Source organism: Amblyomma mixtum, chromosome 5, assembly GCF_055824585.1.
Source record: "Amblyomma mixtum isolate Tamu chromosome 5, ASM5582458v1, whole genome shotgun sequence".
Taxonomy (NCBI): Eukaryota; Metazoa; Arthropoda; class Arachnida; order Ixodida; family Ixodidae; genus Amblyomma; species Amblyomma mixtum.
The window spans coordinates 186,628,529-186,648,864 of NC_143016.1; the positions used below are offsets into that span (position 1 = coordinate 186,628,529).

The 20,336-nt window shown below is 51.6% G+C and overlaps 1 protein-coding gene across 1 annotated transcript in view; it reads left to right on the top strand.

Annotated features, from left to right (window-relative positions):
* Nucleotides 1-20,336, top strand: part of LOC149345138 (neural cell adhesion molecule 2-like) — a 42,160-nt gene that overhangs the window by 12,190 nt on the left and 9,634 nt on the right. The window contains exons 3-6 of the mRNA XM_089547375.1: nucleotides 1,113-1,309; nucleotides 3,222-3,518; nucleotides 12,946-13,235; nucleotides 19,258-19,465. Of these exons, the coding sequence (XP_089403501.1) occupies nucleotides 1,113-1,309; nucleotides 3,222-3,518; nucleotides 12,946-13,235; nucleotides 19,258-19,465 (992 nt within the window). The remainder of the gene's footprint in view (nucleotides 1-1,112; nucleotides 1,310-3,221; nucleotides 3,519-12,945; nucleotides 13,236-19,257; nucleotides 19,466-20,336) is intronic.

Here is a 20,336-nt window from a genome sequence, read left to right on the forward strand (position 1 = left end):
TGATGCTTGCCCTAACCGATAGGACTCGTGACGGGACACAAAAGAGTAAGTAAATATTTCATCACTCGTTCCAGCACCACAAAATATTTAAGCTAAATTCAATAATGCTTAAGAAATGTGCGATTAAAAGTTCAGCTTCCTCTCTCCTCTCTCAACCAATACATGCTGACGCGCCAGAAAGAAAAAAAAAACAAAAGAGGCCGGTACTGCGCCCCATCGTGCCGAGTGTGGTCCCGTCACTCGGTCAAGTCCAATGAGAAGGCTTACGTAGATTGCCCACTTTACGCTAGCCCGGTAGGGGCGGATAAGATTGCGCGATGAGGGGTCGCCGAATCAGTGTCGACAGGCGAGCAACAATTTTTAGAAATTGTGAATTATAGGGCCTACGCAGGCCTTTTAAATTTGACCCGAATACTCACAGAGACATCATCTGCAGAGGGGTGCGTCAGAATATGGCCATAAAAATCGTTCCAGAGTTTCTTTAATTCGTCTAGAAGAACATGACAGGCCTCGTAGTTGGTTCCACTCTAGGCATAAGAATTTCTCCCTTGTGGTTCCGCAAACTTCGCTAATCAAACGTCTAAATATGCGGCTTCTGTGCCCTGGATTTCTCAAATGTGGCAGTGTGAGACTCGCAACCACGCGCATTACAGCGGAAGAGGCGAAGTGTAGGAGCCCCAGAAGTTTGGCGGAGAAGTGCGCCGGTGGGCATAGCGCATCACGGAGCACTCTCCCGACGATTGGGCTTTCAGGTAGGCTGAACGTCCGGCTGACCAGCGCTATACTTTTCACCGTCGCCTTATCTGTGGTCTTGGAGTAGCAGCGCTGCTTCGCGGAATGTGCACCAGGTGAACTTTTGATGCTTCATTTGCTAGCGTTTAACCCTGGTGTTCATCTTACTGGAACATGTGGTCTACGGGGCTTGCTGCGTCTCCTACCACCATTGCTACCTGTTTTGCCAAGAGTGCTATAACATCCGGACTGGTTCATCGCGTACGAGGCATGTCTCGCGCTTTGCTTGGCAGTGATCTCGTTGCGTCCCTGACGTTTCCCTCTCCGAGGGGAACGTTGTTGATGTTCCCCCTCATGCTGCGTGAAACTGTGCGCACTAGAGATGGGTAGCATCACCGCTGAGCAGGACAACCGGGCCGCGTCGCAGGTGCTGACCCTGAGCGTGCCCCGCGCCCAGCTGCACCACTCGGGGGAGTACAGCTGCGCGAACAGCACGCCTCCTCGCTACCACCAAGTGCTCGTCGTGCCCACGGAGAGGAGAGCTCTGCCGCAGGCCGCCGCCTACTGCCTCACCCTGGTGCGTGGCCGTCCGGATCACTGCCGCAGCGACAGGGATCGTACATGACTTGGCGTACAGTCGCGAGTAAAAAGGATTAGCACACATGACTGAACACCGCAGCGCAGGAATGACAACGCGTGGCGCTGCGGGTGGCGAAGAGGCTGATAACGAGAGTGCCGGGCCGTTCCCGTTCTACAGTATTAAGGGGGTTCAGCGGACTGCCACGTACCAGCAAAATTACTGGCGAAAAGCAGCGCTATCATCTATTGTACCCTACAAACCATCGCGGACATAAAAAAAAACAGTAATAAAAAGAAGCCAGCTTTGCTCATGATAACCGAGCCAAAATAAATGCCGCATGCACAGTCACGTAGGATCGGCACTTCAACGCTCGGGGGGTGCACGCTTGATAAAGCTTACTTCCGGCCGTCCCCCCCCCCCCCCCCCCCGCTAGGCTGCAAGCATGGAAACGGCCCGATAGGCAGGTCTGCGAACCGCAGCGCCGCGTGGTGAGATATCCCAATTCTGATCGCCAGTGATCTGTACTAATAATTTTTGCTCGCGACTGTACATGGCTTGGGGAGGGACCTCTATAGTGGCCACTGTTACATTCTAAACACAAATTATCGTATATTGGAATAAAAAAGATACTAAGGTCTCCTATAGCGCGACCTCTTTTACGGGATGGGTATTCATCTCAAGCCAGGGGCAGATTTTAATAAATAAAAACAAGTAGTACGAACGGTTGCTAACGGAAATAAATTCCATCCTCAACATATCAGCAGCTTTAGCTGTTAGGAAGATTTAAATGGACGTTTCAATCTCCTCTATCTGCGAACCTCAAGACCTCCCATGTCGCGTGTCAAGCTCTCCTCCTATCGCTAACTACGTGAAGTTCTGTTTGCGGTGGGAATATGTCTCGTTGAGTTAACTTTCCGCCTATTTAGTGATAGAAATTTACCCGGTACTTGGACAGCATAGCCTGGCCATTAAGAAAGAGTGCGCTAGAGTACAGCTTACTTCATTTATGCTCCTATACAAGCGAAATCGCGTTTGAAGTATGGGGTTCCCTCCCTCAATGGGTCGGAGACTCCGGCAGAGGTTTAGTGGTGATGGGAGTGTGATCGGAGGCCGTGAACAGCACATTTGGCAAAGAGCGAGTGCTAACGCTATGCGAAGGCGTTGCTCTTGGTTTCATCGCTCCTCCTTTTTGTTTTCCCTGAGGATGTACTCAAGATCATTTGCCCTTTCTTGGGTGTAAGTTAAACACTATTTGATTTAAGCTTACTGCGCGTAAGCGGCGCAGGCTGGAAGGGAATATTTTACTACGTGGGGAGACCAACAAGCCCAAACTGTCATGTTAGGCTTAGTGTGGAAATTCTGAAATGGCAGAGTCTGTGTGTTGCTTTAGTGTGCGAAGCCTCTGCACTGCAGAAGCACCACCCATCAGCTGCCTCCTCACGACACTCTCCAAGCTAGGGGCCTGTATGCCCACCCACTGCCACCCTACCCCCCCCCCCCCCCCCTCACCCTCCAGAAGCACATTCGATCACCCACCCACCAAACGCTTCCCTCCAGGTGCGCCCCCGCCACCAGCTCACCTACGTACACCATACAAGAGGCCTCCCTCTACTACTACACACCCGTGCAGCGGAACGAACAAAATCTAATTCAAAAAACATAGTGAGAAAACCAGCTGCCCTTCCTGAAGCGCAACCAATCAGCCATCTCCCACCCCACACTCCAAAAGGGCCACCCGTCTACCCAACAAGGTGCAACACAAGAGGGAGATAGGGAGAGAGAGCACATCTTTAATAAAAAAATATAGAGGGTGAGCCGGCGCAGGTAGTGAGCGCCGGCGTCTTCTTGATCCGCGTCCCTAGTCCGGGATGCCGCACGATCCCGCCGTTTCGGCTCGCTACCCGTGCAGAGGGACAACGAGACGCTGGAGATTCCGTGCGCCCTGCCAGCGGGCCGGGACGTGGCGGCAGTGCGCTGGTTCCGGGACGGCCACGCTGTGCGCACGGCCGCCGACCGCCGGCTGCACGTGCGCCGCGACGGCGCCCTGGTCGTCGCCGCGGCGAGCCCAGCCGATGCCGGAGAGTACCGCTGCCGGTCGGACGCCGACGAATCGCCTGCAGTCATCGTCGCGACGCCCGTCCGGCTCCAGGTCGTGCCCGCGTCTCTCACCGTAGACGCCGGCGCCGCCGTCAACATTGCCTGCAAGGTACAGTAACTTCGGCGACCGGTTAGTTGATTGCCACGCGGTTCGGCATCGCGCTACGATGCGTCCGCCGCCTCTACAACTCGGCGAATCCCTCAAGGTCTTTAGTGAGAGTAGAGCTGCCAACGCTTCCCCGGAGGCATTTCCCGGCTGCAGCAGTTCTTGTTGCCGTGTCGTGATATGCTCTCAACGGTTTTTTCTACCCAAACTTTTGATGGTGTTGCGTGACGCACCGTCTGCTGTCCAATGGCAGATATCTCCAGCAAACACTTGTTTAGAAAGCACGGACACTTCACGTGTCTTCGGCACTGAGTCGGCCAAGAAATCAATCAGGTTTTAGATGGGGGGCATTTGATTAACCGCCGCAAAGACAAGGAAGGATAGAAAAAAAGACAAATACATAGCGCAAAAATGCTTCAAATATTTCGTAAAAGATTTTTTCGTTTACCCGTCTTCGTCTTTTCGCGCATTTTTAAAATGAACAACAAGCACCAACTTGCCTGCTAGGAAATAGTGTGGGAAACTGAGACAACATGGTTAGTGTGCGCTTCTCTAAAAGCAGCCTTTCTCATGTTGTACATTCAGTGGAAGAATTATGAGATTAAAATTTGAAAGTTTGAAGAATTTAGCCTATTATGACTATGTCAAATATATAAGCAATTTTAGATTCGTAGTTGTTGGTTTGATGGCATACCATATGATCAGGAAGCATAGTTGAACTTGGAAGTTCACAGGTGACTGACCATGGACAAAAGAAAGAAAAGTTTGATGCTTCGGGAGCGCTAAGGTTCCCTTGGTCACAATCTTGCGATGAAATATTAGCATGTTTTGCCACCTAGCAAGTTATATAAGAAAGGATATTTCAAAATGGATAATAGAAATAACTATGAATATCTGTTGTATCGGCCGCTGTGTCATTGTGCGGGCTACACACTGCGCAAGCGTGAAGTTTTCTTTGTACCTCGCCATGTCCCCCCTTTCCATTTCCCCTTTCCCCTGGAACACTATATAATCACCCTCTGTTGCAATAAACGTTGGTTTTCGCTTGTCTGGTTCCCAGGCGTGTACGCTCGTTCTGTTCCTGCCGTGGCCTATCGGCCGCGGCTATGTTACAATATCACAATAACCTTTTTCATTAGGCTGTGGCTAGAGTTCCGTCCAGACGGAACTACAATTTGCGCTAGAGTTCCGTCCGGACGGAACTACAATTTGCGCTAGAGTTCCGTCAAGACGGAACTACAATTTGCGCTAAAGTTCCGTCCACACGGAACTGAATGTAGCGATGGGGTTCCGTCCAGACAGAACTGTATCTGACACCATACAGTTCCGTCCAGCATTATCTGCCACAAGAGTTATGTCAAGACGGAATTAAAGCTGGCGTTAGGGGTTGGGAAACCAGTTTGCTTGCAGACTTTTGCATCTCTATTTAAAAAAGTGGCAATCGTATTCCGCCTAATGTGTGACAGGATATTCAGCTGCATCATTTTATTTTCCAAGCAGTCAGTGAGGAATAGCAATAGAACGAGCTTTGGCTTGGGTTTTTTGGTGCGTTTGCATAATGCTTGTTGACCGTTTGTGTACGTCTTAGTCTTTTTCGCGCCACGTCATCGTGCCGCGCAAATAGCGACAGGGTTTCACATCACTTCGCGAAGAGTTTCTGCACTCTGCTTCTAACAGTGTCATTTTCCTGATCCTGCATGCATGCACGGAAGTTATACCTTCGAGGATGTAACTAAACGCAATACGCGGGCAGATATTTTGGTGCCGTATAAATGCATAGAGAGAACATCTGGATGCAGCTTTGTCAACTGGTTATTCTAGAGGCAAAGAAATGCTTTATATGGGTAGAAATCACCCATTTTGTATAGTATGGAAAGTACGGACATTAGACAATTTTAGTTTTACGTACGTAGAACCTTCACGCACGTAAACGTGAGCAGTCTACGTAGCGTACGCTCGTGTCGCTTCGTACAGTTTTAGCTACACGAACGGGACGCAAACTATGTATATCTGCCATAGAACCTAAAAAATGCGCTAGCATATGCCGCGACATCTAGTACAGATAAAGAAAACTAATTTTGTTTAGCCACGGCCACATGGATCGAGCGCGCGGCGGGGTCCACCTGGATCGCCGCGCGCGCGTGATCGAGGCGGCCGTGGTTTAGTTGAGCTGCTTGGAGCGGAGCCAGGCCAAGCCACAGTGCGGGCGGTAAATACTTTCCCCTTTTCTTCTGACAAACGTTGAGCAATTTCATTCCACCGAATTGTATGTTGCATGTTATCTTCAAAGGGATTGCATTCCTTCACGTCCCGCAGCATATTTAAATCATCGCTTTTCGAGAAGCGAAGGCGCGCTGGTGTCCCACTCATGTTGACGACGTGTACGTATGGAGCCAAAACATGCACCGTTTTGCTTTTCCCGCTGACTGTGGCGAGGGTCTCGCGATATCCCGCGAGGTTTTGAGCTTCGCGTGGTCTCGCGAGACCGTCGGCACACTCGTTGCTATGACGACCACAAACGCTTCTCCGTCAGGCTTAGCAGCTGCTGAAACGGATTTCTATCTGGAAAACAAAAGCTAGTTCTCACCTAGAACTTCATGCGAGGGCAAGAATAGACCAACTGAAGGCAAATACAGCCGTTTACAGCACGATACCACGTCGAGGGATTAGCGACGAAGCTGTTATAGTTGAGAAGCGGGCGGGCAGGGCGCCGCCATCTTGCCAACGCCATGTACGCAAGCAACGTGAAGGCCGCAACGCATGGAGGAAACCATGCCACAACGCAAAGACCCGAACCTCCCGTACGCCCGTGCGACCCACGCAGACACTTCACGTTCTGCGCATGCGCTCTGGTGCCGTAAGCGCTCTACTTACATGAAGCTTCTACGTACGTGAAACTAAAACTGCCTGTTGTATGTACGGAACTCTAGCTGTAGTAAATATTCCGTCTGGACGGAACTGCAGCAGCAGCAAATGTACCGTCTGGACGGAACGCTAGACACTCCGTTTTCATTAAGGTGTACAAAAGAATGACATCCCATAGAGGACTACACCTTTGGGTTGATGCAATTAGGACATAACTGTGTCGCATAAAAAACAGCCTCCTGTTGTTTACTATGCAGATACATACACAAAACAAGACGTGAAAACAGATGGAAAGTTCAACACGATGACAAGAAAGAGTTTGTCCCTTTCTCTGACATTTTGCCTCTGGGTTTACCCATGGCTCGTTACCGTCTGTTCCTGGACATAAAGTACCAACCTCTCAGCCTTATCGGCGAGGAAAACACGGCCACACAGGGATGCAGCCTTTCGGAACGAGCTGATGGAGAATATCCCGCAGCTCACCAAGAGTAGGAGAAGCAGCCGATGAAGAAAGATGCGATGCACCAAGGGCGTTCAATGCACGGGAGCTGAAAATACGGCCGCAGTCATCGCTGCTGCCGAAGTCGCCTTGCACGCTAGTGCTTCCCGAGACGATATATACCGGCGATATATGGTGCTACCGGATAATGACCCGTGCTCTGCAACAGGAGCGGTTGCCGGAAAAATCATGCCTTCTTCAATGCTTGTGAAGATTATACAGGAGCGCACCTCCGCAAGTGTGGTTCGAAGTTATTTTTCGCGGGCTCCCTTGCTCTCTCTCATGTTTCTCACGACAGGACGTCCGTTTGTTTCAAGCGTACAGCTTGAAATGATTTCTTTCCGGCGCACATGACAGTCATGCTTCCAGCCGCGCACCGTTACCTGCCCAAACCACCTGGCGAGACTATTGTGCATTCCGCTCTTGTGCTGTAGGGTGCTCAAGCTAATCTCGCTGCACGGGCTGCATGACTAACTTATGTGTCCCTCGGACTAGTAGCCGGAAATGAAAGAGGAGGAAAAATGGGTAGGGGGCACGAGGAAAGGAAAGCAAAGTAGGCACACGTGAATTACGGCAAAAGATATGAAGGCGAATGAGTAAAATCTCCAGCAGAGAGAGCCAGTGGTAAATCAACCACTCTAATCCCGTAATATTTGAAAACTACCAGTTTCTCTTTGACTTTTGTTCAAACCTTTTCTGTAGTTCTAAAAAAAAGCGAATATCAAAGGTATCGGGCATGAGCGGACGCCTAGAAGTTAGTTATGGCTATAGTAAAAAACAGATCGCACGACCGTTACGGGTGTCTAACACGGATGCTTGAGTGTTAGCATCGCATGTCAAAGCGAAAAAAAATGGCTGTTGCTTAGCTTGGTTAAGCCTGGTAATTGCGAAGCAATACGTGGTTCTGCTGCCGTTCTTCTCGTTCTTCTGTCTCCGTAGCTCGCTGATGCTTTCTCTTTGCAACCTGCCGAAGCGTATAGGCTGGAGGCGGCAGATCATGGGCTTGACGAGAAGAGCGCAGTCAGGTCGCGGCCGTGGCTATGCGCCGCGCAAGGCAACGGCGTGAGATGGGGCCCCGTTTTTAAGCAGATGGTATGACGTCACATTGCGCGCAGCGCCCCTGGTGAGAGGTGCGGGAGTCAGGCCACGGCCGTGGCTATGCGCCGCGCAAGGCGACGGTGTGAGATGGGACCCCGTTTTTAAGCAGATGGTATGACGTCACATAGCGCGCAGCGCCTCTGGTGAGAGGAGCGGGAGTCAGGCCGTGGCTATGCGCCGCGCAAGGCGACGGCGTGGGATGGGGCCTCGTTTTTACACAGATGGTATGACGCCACGCAGCGAGGTCACGCGAAAGGTCAAGCGTGGCTATGCGGCCGCGGCACGGCACGGGCTGAGGTGGTAGCGGAAGTAGTATTGCTTCGCGATAAAAGAAGCCAGGCGCCGTGCTGGGGGAAGCTTGTATTCATCCTCAACCGGGGGTGGTGTTTGAATCAACCACTTCTCGCAGCTGAGGCCAACGCCCGAGCCACTAGGCCTACTTTTCCTTCTCGAATTTGGAATTGCGAGAGGGAATTCATAGACAGCTCCAAGGAAGAAAGAAAGAGAGACCGAACGTGAATGCTGACGTACTAGGGCGGTCTTTTTTTTTCCTTTTCGGAGAGCGAGCGCTAGATTCAGAACATCAGCCGTGTCCGCAACAAATGCTTAACACTGCATATTTTTCGCTTCCCTGAGCTGTTAAACTTTCGTTACATTCAAAGGTGAGTCGCGAATCTTGTTTTGAAATTTAATCTGAAGACGCGCCTCGTTCTAGTGCCGTGATGGCGCTGCCTGATGGCTGTAGCGGGGAACATATTGTAACGTGGCGGCCAGCCGAAGAATGAGGCGTGATGAACGATGGCTATGAGATGATTTAATGGCCGCTGGCCTAGCGCGGGTGCTCCGTCCCGCGCCACTGCCAGCTTCGTCTTCGTCACACTACCCGGGGCCTCCGAGCGATCGTCCCGATCGGTGACGAACAGACGGCGAAATGGCGATGGTCTTGAGTGGGGGGTTGAACAGGATGTAGAAGATGGTGCAGTGCTGGCCGCCACGATGAGAACGATGAGAGAATGAGTCCCGGTCCACGAAGCATCCGGGCCGGAGGGTGCCAGGAGCTGACGGCCGAGGTCCGTGGACGCACCGGACGGCAGGGGCAGGGGGGCGGTGTCTTCATGTGTGGGTCTTGGGTCTTGGGTCGGTCGGGTTTCGGGTCGGTCGGGTCTCGGGTCGGTCGGGTTTCGGGTCGGTCGGGTCTCGGGTCGGTCGGGTCTCGGGTCAGTCGGGTCTCGGGTCGGTGGGGTCTTGTGTCGTCGTGTCTTGTGGTCCGGGCGGGGGACGGGGCTGGGGTGAGCAGCGAGGTCGGTTCAGGTCGGGCGGGCTGGGGCACGGCCGTGCGGCGCTGACCAAGTACTCACGGCCGACGTCCACGGCAGGCCCAGGACGCCGAAGCTCCGTGACCAGGATGGCGATGAAGGGACCCCAGCACCTCCACCAAATGTAACGTGGCGGCCAGCCGAAGAATGAGGCGTGATGAACGATGGCTATGAGATGATTTAATGGCCGCTGGCCTAGCGCGGGCGCTCCGTCCCGCGCCACTGCCAGCTTCGTCTTCGTCACAATATATTTACAGGAAAATCAGACATGAGCAGCGGCTGTGACAATCAAAGCGCATTTTTATTCACAAGTTATGAGACTTTTCGCCTTCAGAAAAGCCAGTGCGACTGTGCTGGCCACGATGAATGTAAAGGTTAATTTTCTTGGCATCTCATTTGAAACTGGGTGGTGTGCAGCCACATTGTCCAGTTAATTATAACGCTGATCTTATTCCTGTGCCAGTATTTTACAATTTCTGCTGTGTCCTTGTTCTTTCACATTCTAAGTGTACTTTATTCGTATGTGCTAAGCTATACCACGGCCGCTCAATGGAGAGCGCACTGGGTGCGGCCAGTCGCGTCGCCCGAAAGAGCCGTATTGCGCCTAGTTCTCATCGCCACCGCTGCGGCGCCACCGCTCCGGGACGAGTCCGGGCGGAGAGTTGTGCTGTTGTGCGCAGCGGCCGAGGCGGTGCTTTCGTTTAGGCCGCCGCGCGGTAGGCGCTTTATAATTGTAGCATTTACGAGCTGCGTTTCACACATTATGGTGATGCCACTTGCAAGTTTGCTATTGATAGCGTCATGTCACCATCACTGCGCTTTTCCAAATCGCACGTGCGTTTACACTGAGAATCGAGGCAGAAGTGCGCTTCGCCGAGCCGTCACCCATTCAGTTACGGGCGTTTCAACCACTGTAATAACTTATTATATATTACAGCCTTGAACTCGGGACAAGGTTTCGGGCCACTTATTCAAGGTGCACGTTTTGTAAACTTACGTTCGTGGTCGCAACATTCAGCATTATAGTTAAGCCTATTGCTCCCTTTTCGCAGGAAATAGTTTCAAGTGGGCACCACCCCGTACGAGGGCCATCCCAAAATTAAGGTCTGCAGTTCCTTTATAAATCGAAAGGTATGTTTATTTTAAGCAAATTACAGATCACTTTAAAGGGAGACCATTCTTCTACTTTTCCACATAGTCGCCGTTGCGGTCTTTTCATTTTTACAGACGCTAGGGCAGTTTTTGTATGCCATGTCATACCATCTCGACGCTATGCCGTTGAGGAAGCGTTTGACCGCATCTTTCACTTCGTCATCATCAGTGAAGCGCCTTCCAGCGCGGTGTTATTTTAGCTTTGGAAACAAGTGGTAGTCAATTGGTGCCAAGTCCGGACTGTAGGGTGAGTGGCTGATGACGTCCTATACAAACTGTTCTAGGAGAGCGATGGTTTGGCAGGCAACGTGGGTGCGAGCGTTGTTCCTCTTCTGTGATTTTGAATCGCCGGTCTGAGTTTCTTAAGGCTCTCACAATATCTGTCCGCGTTTACTGTGGTGCCAGGAGCCAAGAAGTCTACCAACAATACCCATTTTCGATCCTAAAACACAGTTGCCATGACTTTGCCGGCAGACTGTGTTCGCTTGAATTTTCGCGGCTTGGGCGAAGATGACTGTCGCCACTCACGTCACTCTTGTTTGGTCTCAGGCGTTAAGTGGAATGTCTAGGTTTCGTCACCTATAACAATAGAACACAAAAATGTCTCCGTTTCATCTCCAGAACGCGGAAGAAATTCGCGGGAGGAGTCAACGCATTGTTGTTGATGGTCGTCTGTGAGCATTCGCGCAACTCGTCTTGCGCACACCTTCCGATATTTCAACCTTGCTGTCAAGCTCCTATGAATAGTGCCTCTAGAAACGCCAGGAACCAAAGTGCAGAGCTCGTTGAGTGTGATCCTCCGATATTGCCGCATCATTTCTTCGGCCTTCGCGACTGTCATCAGAAATTGACGGTCTCCCGCTTCTTTCTTCGTCGTGAATTTCCGTGCGACCAGCTGCGAACTCCCTACACCACTTGCGGAAGTTTTAAACATCCATGCAAGACTTTCCGTACACTTCCGTCAACTGGCAATAATTTTCGATTGGTTGAACGCTATTTGCATGAACTTCGCTCCTGGCGGTAGCGACAAGCGGCAGCTCCATTTAAAATAGCTGCCGTTCTAAGACTGACAGTCCCTTTCGCGCTGAGTCATGGCTTGTTTGGAAGACGGGGAACAATGAACACAGCAGTATGGCGAGCAGCCACGCATATAGTTTCCCTGCGGCCGCAGCCCTTTGGAGACCTCACTTTTGGGATTGCCCTCGTAAATATACTCCTGACACTAACCGTTGCGAAAGGAACAACACAAGACAACCAGCTCAACCAGACGCCAGTAGGCTTAGCCAATGTTTTGCGTTTTATTTTGAAACCACGTGATGCACCGAAGGAATTCAAGCCTATTTTACAAGCGAAAAACTTTCCTCGTAAGAGGTGTATGAGCAAGTATGATTTCTTCCACCGTAAGATTGATGTTTCCTGCCCAATTGGTCAGCAGTGGTCGCATTAGTTTGGCTAGAAAGGCTTTGCAGAGGTCCTCGGTGTGACTGCGGTCTTCTCTCTCGCAAATCAACTCCGGACATTGCTCAAAATAGCGAAGAAGGGCTGAAACCACCATGTTGCATAGCTTGCTGCTTCTGCGGGAACTCTTGGTAACCAATCTTCGGATTTGCGTTTGTGGCGCACAGCGGCACGCAGCAGTTGCGTGGCATGGTATCGCATGCGCTTAGGATGCTGTCGACACAGGCACCGATGACAAGCACGCATAACTAGCAGAACCACGCGGTCATGCAGAACAGTTACAGCGAAAGCACGTGCCAACACAGCCACCGCACTCCATCCGCGTCGTCCGGCCGTGCGTGCTGGCGGCGGCCTGTCACGGAGTGGTGGCGCCCCCGCGGAGAATAACGGCGTAGACTTGAACTTCTCCTAATACGCGCTTCCCCAGGCATTGAGGCGCGACGCGGCGGGCCGCACCAAGTGCGCCTCCATTGAGCGGCGGTGGCTATACTTTCTTTACATGCTGTGGTGGGTCATGCAGTTAAGGCAGTTTGCACTCCAGTTGCCTACTCTTCCCTATTCCGTTGATGTGGTAATTTTCCTTTCGTTATCTCTCAAACTCAAAGCCTCAGGCAGGTTGACCATGCCTTCCTGATGTCAGATTAGATAATTCTACAGTCTATCAGAACACGGTTAGTGTTCTGTACACACCTATCTCAGGCTACACAAACATCGTATCCCTTGTTCATGCTAAGTTGTTATTAAACGTATATTCACCCCTCCCCCCCTTGAAACACACAAATAAAAAGGAAATGCTCTTACTTGCCGCAACAGTTAGGCCTTAAAGGCTAGTACGTGAGAGAACCGCCTTCGAGGAAGGACACCACTAAGCTATATAAGTAGCGCCCACTCCCCTGCCCGGGCGGACACCGCAAACTGACGTCCGCGGATTCACCAATCACCGGCGGCCCCGCCCACCCAAGGCCGCCCACAGTGCTGCTGCATAATTTTGTTTTTTTTTAGGGCTTCAAATAATAATTGTTCACCCCCACCGCCCACCCAGGTGTTGGGCGCCGCGACCGGCAGCCGTCCCCGGCGCGTCAGCTGGCTTGTGGGTGGCGAGCCGCTCGCATCCTCCTCCTGGGGCTCTCGGGCGCGGCTATCGAGCCTGGATGGCGTGGCGGACTCACTGCTTACGCTAGCCGACGCGGCGCCCGCGGACAGCGCCCTCTACACGTGCCGGCTGGACGAGCGCTGCTATCGGCCGGCCCCCGCCGCCTCCACCAGCGTGCACGTGTGGCCGCACGGGCTGCGCACCAACGAGCCGCTGCCCGGCGCGGGACTGCTCATCAGGTGAGGAGAAGCTAGGCTTGGCTGTTGGTACCGAGTGTACACCAGCACGCTGCGCCGCTATCCGGGTCTCTGGGTCCCGGCTGGTACAGCCGCACAATTTGTGCTGTTTTGCACCTCAAGAGTACGAATCACCCGTAATGTAGGCCTTTTACAGGAATGACAGTGGATGCATTGCTTATTCTTCTTCAGCAAGCCTACTCTGCAGGGCTCGACAAGCCAGGTTTCCAACTTCTCCTTCAAGAGCAATTGTTGATTGAACACCACTTAGCGGTTCCCTTTCTGCTAGATGTCACGGTGCTTCTTTGAGAGAGGAGGACAATATTGATTTGTGTTCACGTCGAGAGCTGTTAAAAGTGTGCCCCTGGATTCGCGACGTTGGCGTAGCAGTCGTAGGGCGAAGGAAGGGGCGAATGGGAAGGAGGAGGGCAAGTACTTTCCTACTCTGTCCCCCCTCCTTCCCCGCCGATTAAGGTGTGGAGTGAAGTAAGGGGATAAGGATAGTAGGGGAGCGCACAGCAAGGAGAAAGGCAACGCATTGGAAAGGAAGCAGCAGGTGCGGCTCCTCAGGGAGTGGAACGCCGCAGCGCAGACGGCGAAAGATCTGGCACTGCGGCCCGGCGCTGCACCTAGGTCTCGTGCCATTATGGCGTCATCACAACGTGTCCGCCGGGTAGTGTGAAAACTGACTGCTGTCACAAATGACAGCGAAATCAATGACTGGCCTGCAGAGGTTACTCGGGAAGAGGAACCTGGGTCACGCACGCCCCAATGGGGGCAGCGCCTGCCAGGGCAGTGGCGCATCCCTAAACCGCTGTGCCAGTGAGCCAAGAGCAGGACTCCCGGTGATCTATGAATGTAAAGTAGAGAATTACCAATTCCTCATCATCAGCCTGACTATGCCCGCTGCAGGGCAAACGCCTCTCCCTTGTCACCCCAATTAACCCTGTCCTTCGCCAGTTGCGGCCACCGTATCCCCGGAAATTTCTTAACCTCATCCGCCCACCTAACTTTCTGCCGCCCCCTGCTACGCTTGCCTTCTCTTGGAATCCACTCCGTTGCCCCTAAGGACCAGCGGTTATCTTGCCTTCGCATTACATGCCCTGCCCAAGCCCATTAACTCTATCGCGTTATACCTTTCCGGTGGGGCTTAAGTGTCCCCTCCGGTTGTTTTCTTTTTTTCCTGAATACTACTTTCCGACCCAATTACATTCACCCTCTAACAACGAAAACTGTAAAAGACTGAATAAAACGATCATAATTGCTGCAATATGCGAGCTAATGCACGGACAAAGGAAAACAATTTTTTTTTTTAGTGCAGATGGAATCTATTCAGAAGTCGCTGTGTCGCGAATTCGTGACGTGGTCCCTCTTTCGTTTTTCTTCCTGTCTTCTCCTGCTCCTTTCACTCACGCCAGAGCCGTGGTTCAGGCGCTTCAGGTTTCGATGACAGATTCCGCGGCTTACAATATCTTTTCATTCCAATTTTACTTTATCATTAAATACCACCGATAAAACATAATAGTTTTGCGGACTTAGTTCTAGCTGATAAGAAGGAGACCAAGTCCAAGGCCAGTACTTTCTGCGATTGTCGTACAAAGGTTGTGCCTAGCTTAGCACAAGTAAAAATCGCATTTTAAGAAAGGAATTGTCTCTCTCCGCATCGTACATAAAGTGCATTGTTTTCTCCATTTTACTCGGCAGTATGACGTTTACAGGACAGTCTGTCTTCGTCGTTTGCACACGTTTTTTTTTCTCACCAATACGAGTCTCTCGCAGCCTGAGTTGCTTTGGGACGTTAAACCCCATAAACCAATACGAAGAATTGAGTCAGTCATTGGCTCTTTGAATTGTCGCCGTCATACTGCTTCAGCCAATAAACGACTAACCATTTTCTAAACTGCAGAGTGAAAAGTTTATCGAAGGGAACACAGACTGGCGTGCCGCTCCTTGCAGTCAGCGCAGTCTAGGGGCTTGTGCTCTCCCGCCCATGCGTCGTTATCAGCTGCTTCTCGTCGTGGGTGGATACACAATCTGCTCGCACACCTCGGCAGCCGACACGGTGCTCCCTTCAGCTGCCAGTGGTTAAAGAGTTTAATAGGTTTCGATTTATGGGGGTTGAACCTCTCAAAGCGACTCAGGCTGTGAGGGTCGCCGTAGTGAAGGGCTCCGAAAATTTCTCTTTCTCTGGTAGTCCAAGGCATAGGCAGAAAAAAATCGGTATCAAATGCGCATCATACTGCACTAACTTTTTAGGAACCGGTAGTAGCAGTGATCACATCCTGGACTACGAGTACGACACTAAACGGCTGTGAGCAGGCATCTTCGGCGTCTCCTTTTTGCGTCCGCCTTGGGATTACAGAACTGCATCTTTACTCGGTAGCTACGCGTTGTCTTCAAAGAACGATGAATTCTACAGATCGAAGCCTCCGCATTCGTGTCGGCAAAAGGCAGCAGGCATAATACAGCCCGCGTCCATCATGTTACCTGAAATGACGTGTACCTTTCGAAAGATCCCATCGAATGGTTTGGAGATTTATTGATTTATTTACAGAATACCTGCGTCGCCTCGAAGGCATTACCGCAGGGGAGACAGTTTCAAAACAACGCATTCATTTTCACACAAAAAGCAACAAGAACATTAAGCGAAGTTAACATCAAAGTAAAACAAAACAATAAGTGAACATTATTAAAGGTAACAGAAATCTTGAACAATAGTAAGAAAGGATTAGATTGTCAGGAATACAGTCGACAGTAAAAATCGCGATTATCAAAGACTGAAACACACTCTTCTTGTATATCCACGTAAAAAATTTTCAATAATATTGCCCAGCGCGACGCTTGATTGTGTGTTAGTGGCCTATTTCTTTATCTTCCGTTACAAAAAGTACATTCGTATCGGCGCCTGCCCTGTAGCAGTCTTGAAGGCATGCGCTAGAGGCGATCGCATCGAAAGAAAAAAAGAGCAGATGCGAATGCAGGAGCGTTAAAGGGGCCTGGTTAGCCCAGCGACGACGCTGGTAAACATGGCATACAGATAAACCCGGATGAGGCTTCAGTTTAGCCTCGACTACTCAGAACCAATTTCAATTTATGTAGAAACATCATAACACATCCTGCAGTATGGTTCGCCAGTGCGACACGTGACAGTGAATCGAATTTTTTCCTACGCCTTGGTCACAGGTAAAGGCGTTAACTACAGCTACAGGCGTTACAGGCACAATGTGACAGTTGCAGTTAAGTTTCTCCTTCTCGTCGTCTGAATGGACGGTTGGTCTGATCAAATACTGGTCAACTTCACCAGTTAACTTTCTTCCGTTGGCCGATGATCGTACAGCACTTCACGTCTTCGTACGCTCGTCCGGCGACACGTTGCCGGTTGGGGCAGCCACTCCAAACTTCTTGGTAGGCAAAACTTATTTATTGAAGACGAGACCAAAAATAAAAGCAAGAGGAGAAAAAGGCGGTTTAAAGAAATGCTGTTTAAAAAAAGGCTACTTAAAAGCGGCCGAGACTTACACTCGGCGCGCTCCTTGTTCTTTGTGTGCAGCGGGTTTTAATACCTTCGATAATTGGGCGGAGCTTTATCGAACCTGCTCTCGCCCAATTTCGACCAATACCGCTGCAATGACACTGTACATACAGGTGGGCGGAGCCCAGTGCTCGCCAGAGCCCGAATCTAGAGGCGTCAGTAAGTCCACTGCTTAGGTAGACAGTCGGTGGTTTAAGAAGTCGCCGACCTCACTCTCCCCCACCCCCACTTGACAGCTCATCTCTTTTCAATGGGAAACGGTCGTCGGCCCCTTGGTCCCCGTTTCCCGCGGCTTTGGACAGCGTCCGAAGCACGCGACGCGCTGTCACCATTGTCGACCCCTCCCGACTTCAGACGGACACGGTAGGGGGAAATTAGCTACTGGCGCCATAGGCGTCTAGCTTAACAGTTGCCATAGCGATAACGATGGCGGTGACCATGGGAAAAATTGTCAACAGCGCGGCACCCAGTGCGTTGGCAGGCATGTTCGTTCATTAGTTGTAGAAGATTAGAATGTGGATCGTTTTGCGTCATTGAAATATCTGGATAAAATTTCAACAAGTGATTTTTTTTAACTAATAGACCTCTCCTCGGGTACGTCACGCGAGGCGAGTGACGTCACGGCGATGACGTTTCCGGCTCACGCCGGGAACCCGATGGGCAAAACAGTCCTCCGTTTGCGTGCGATCCCGTATAGTTTTGCTGGGCGAGCAAGGAAGCTATCGCAGTGCGGGCGCCGGAACCCGTGCCTCGACCCTGTCTCGTGATGCCTGCGAGCTGCTGTGCCGTGGGATGCACTGACCGTGCCAAGAAAGGCACCGGCATCCGCTTTTTTCGTTTTTCGCGGGACGAGAATCTCTTGAAGGTGTGGGTGCACGCAATGCGTCGAGATAAATGGAAGCCAAGACCTGCAGATAGGATATGCGCAGCGCACTTCATCTCCGGCGAGAAGCATTCCTTTCTTTCACTTGCTGATTTTGAAGAGCTAGCGAGGTGAATGGCACTGTGAACTTTATTCTCGTCTTATCCGCCAGCGCAGGCGCTCCGTCCTCGTTACCGGACCGGGTGCCCAGTGTTTTCTCATTCAAGAAGAGAAATCCCAGAGCAGATATGAAGAAGTGGGGTCGTTTTGAGCGGACAATGAAGCGAAAACGCCGTTCAAGTACAAAAGTCCTTTATTACGAAGGCTCTCCGTCGTTGCTTGTGCACGCTTGTTTATAATACAGGCGCTAGTTGGATGCGTTTACGCGTGCGCTTGTGGCCCGTGCAGAGCGCCGTGTTGTATTTATGGTAATTTTGTCCACATAAAGTAAGCAAATGCCATTTGATGTACCAGTATGCGCTGCGTCCTTAATAACAGACGTGGATTTTTTTGTCACTCACGGAGGATGCGTTGTGGTGTGGCTCGCGGTCATGCTCGCACCACGGATGCAATAAGCTTTCTTCCAAAAAATTAAGGGCCCGTATGATTTTCCCTATAAATTTCCCTATAAAGTCGGCTGCCAAAACTTGGCGCACGTGCCTTTCCGCTGCAAGAACGTACGCCTTCAGCGAACGGTAGCACTTCATGCTCTCAGTAGTGTAAGGGCCGGGCGTCTGAACGAGATAAACGTATATGTCGCCAAGACCCACGTTTGGCCACAATTTCGGGTCGTTTCTCCAGTCCTTCAAAACGAAGGGGTCCGGGTACTGTTTCCCGTCGACTTTCAACTTTTCAACATATCGCTGCCGGGCGATTTTAGGCAGTGATTTCGCGTACTCTGACAGCTCCATCGCTTCCGAGGCACGTACGAGAGCGTTGGATGCCAGCCGAAGAGGGAGCGTTTTGCCCATCGCCGCTAGGAAGGAGAGCGCTGCAGTCGCTGCACGTGCGTTCCGTGACGTCACGTTGTTTACTCGAGGGAGAGGTCTATTGCAGAAACAAGAAAACTGTGCACATAAATATTGAGCCCATTGATTGTAACACCTGTGGCGTGCCCAAATCCACACTTTTCCATTACCTTTGGGAATGTCCTTCCCCAAAGGCAGTATCCCCCATCCCCAATCCCACTCATTCTTCCTGGGAGGCTGCTTTACGGACCGCTGAGCCCACCGGCCAGAAATGGCTAGTGGATCGGGCTTTACGTGAAGCACTAGCCCGTGGACTCCTGGACCAGTAGGGGACCACCCTGGAAGATTTTTTTTTTGTGTGTAATAAAGTTGTTTCCATCCATCCATCCTATTCGCTTGGGCGTCTTGCCAGCGACTGGCCTCTAGAGCGGCCGGCCAATCCTTCGTCCCCTACTTTTGGGGAGTACTTTTCCCGCTTGCCTGATGGTCGAGGTCGTGCAGACCGCAGTTTTCGGCAGGGGCAGCTAGCTGAGTTAATACGACCGCGCCGCTTGGCTGAGGGTGAATGTCCCCGTGGTTGGGGGCTTGTTTTTGCTCCCATCTTCAGGGCCGTCCCCTGTTTCTCTCTGCGCACACCGCTCACAGCGGGTCGGTACCACGCAGGCCGTACGACCCGGAGCTGACGCTGTCGTGCTCTCAGCCCGACGACTCTGAGAGCGCCTTCGACTGGAGCAAGGACGGCGTCCCTCTGACAGCGGGGGACCGCGTGTCCGTCACCGGGGCCACCCTGACTGTGCAGCGGCCGCAGGAGGAGGACGCCGGCCACTACGAGTGCAGGCTGCGCGGCTCCAACCTCACTGCTTCCATACAGGTGGGCCTCAGTGTTCATCACTGTTAGGGCTAACTCAGAGTACGGCTCAGTGGCGTAGCGCTAATCCCGCGTCCTACTCGTTTCAAGACTGCCATCGAGGAAGCCATGCCATCTTCAAGATTTCCACGCCGCACTCATTGTTTACTGCCATTCATGTATCCACCCTTCATGTAATGTTCCGCCTGAAGACCCTCCAGGTTCAAAAAAGTACCTAAAAATAAAAATAAAACTGTTGTAGAGTGCGATAGGGCACACAGTGCACCAAGGCAGAAGTGCTGCGTATGCAGGAAGCGCGCAAAGGATGCGAGTGCTTTCAGGGGTGCGGAATTGCCGTTGTGTAGTGAGCGCCCACGCGCCACGGCTTAAAACCGAACTCTGCGGAGCGAAGAGGAGTGAAGACGAACTCTTGAGAGGAAGGGGTACGATCGAAGGACGGCTGACTTCAGTCCTGAAAATCCCCACATAGCCAGCAGGGTAACACCTGTCTAATGGGTGATAAAGTGCAGCGTAGGCGCAAATAAAAAAAATTGGCAGTGGGTTAGCTCTGCTGTGCCAGGATATACGTAGCGTGAGGTGAGGGCGAGGTGTCCACATCTCGGTGGACACCTGAACCAGAGGGAAGGCTCATAACTGCCTTCTTGGAACAGTGGATACCTCAACCGCGCTTTAAGCTAAGTGGCGGTAGAGACAGGTTCGTTGCATAAAGAGACAGTTCTTGCACGCCGTACACACCCTCGTCACGGCTCCACCGTCTTCGCCCCACTCAGACGCCGCCAAACTCAACGTTTCAGGCATGTCGCTACTTAGCCGCGTCAAGTCTTTTAAGTGCCATTGTCTTTCACACACGTCGCACAAATACCCAAACGGATTG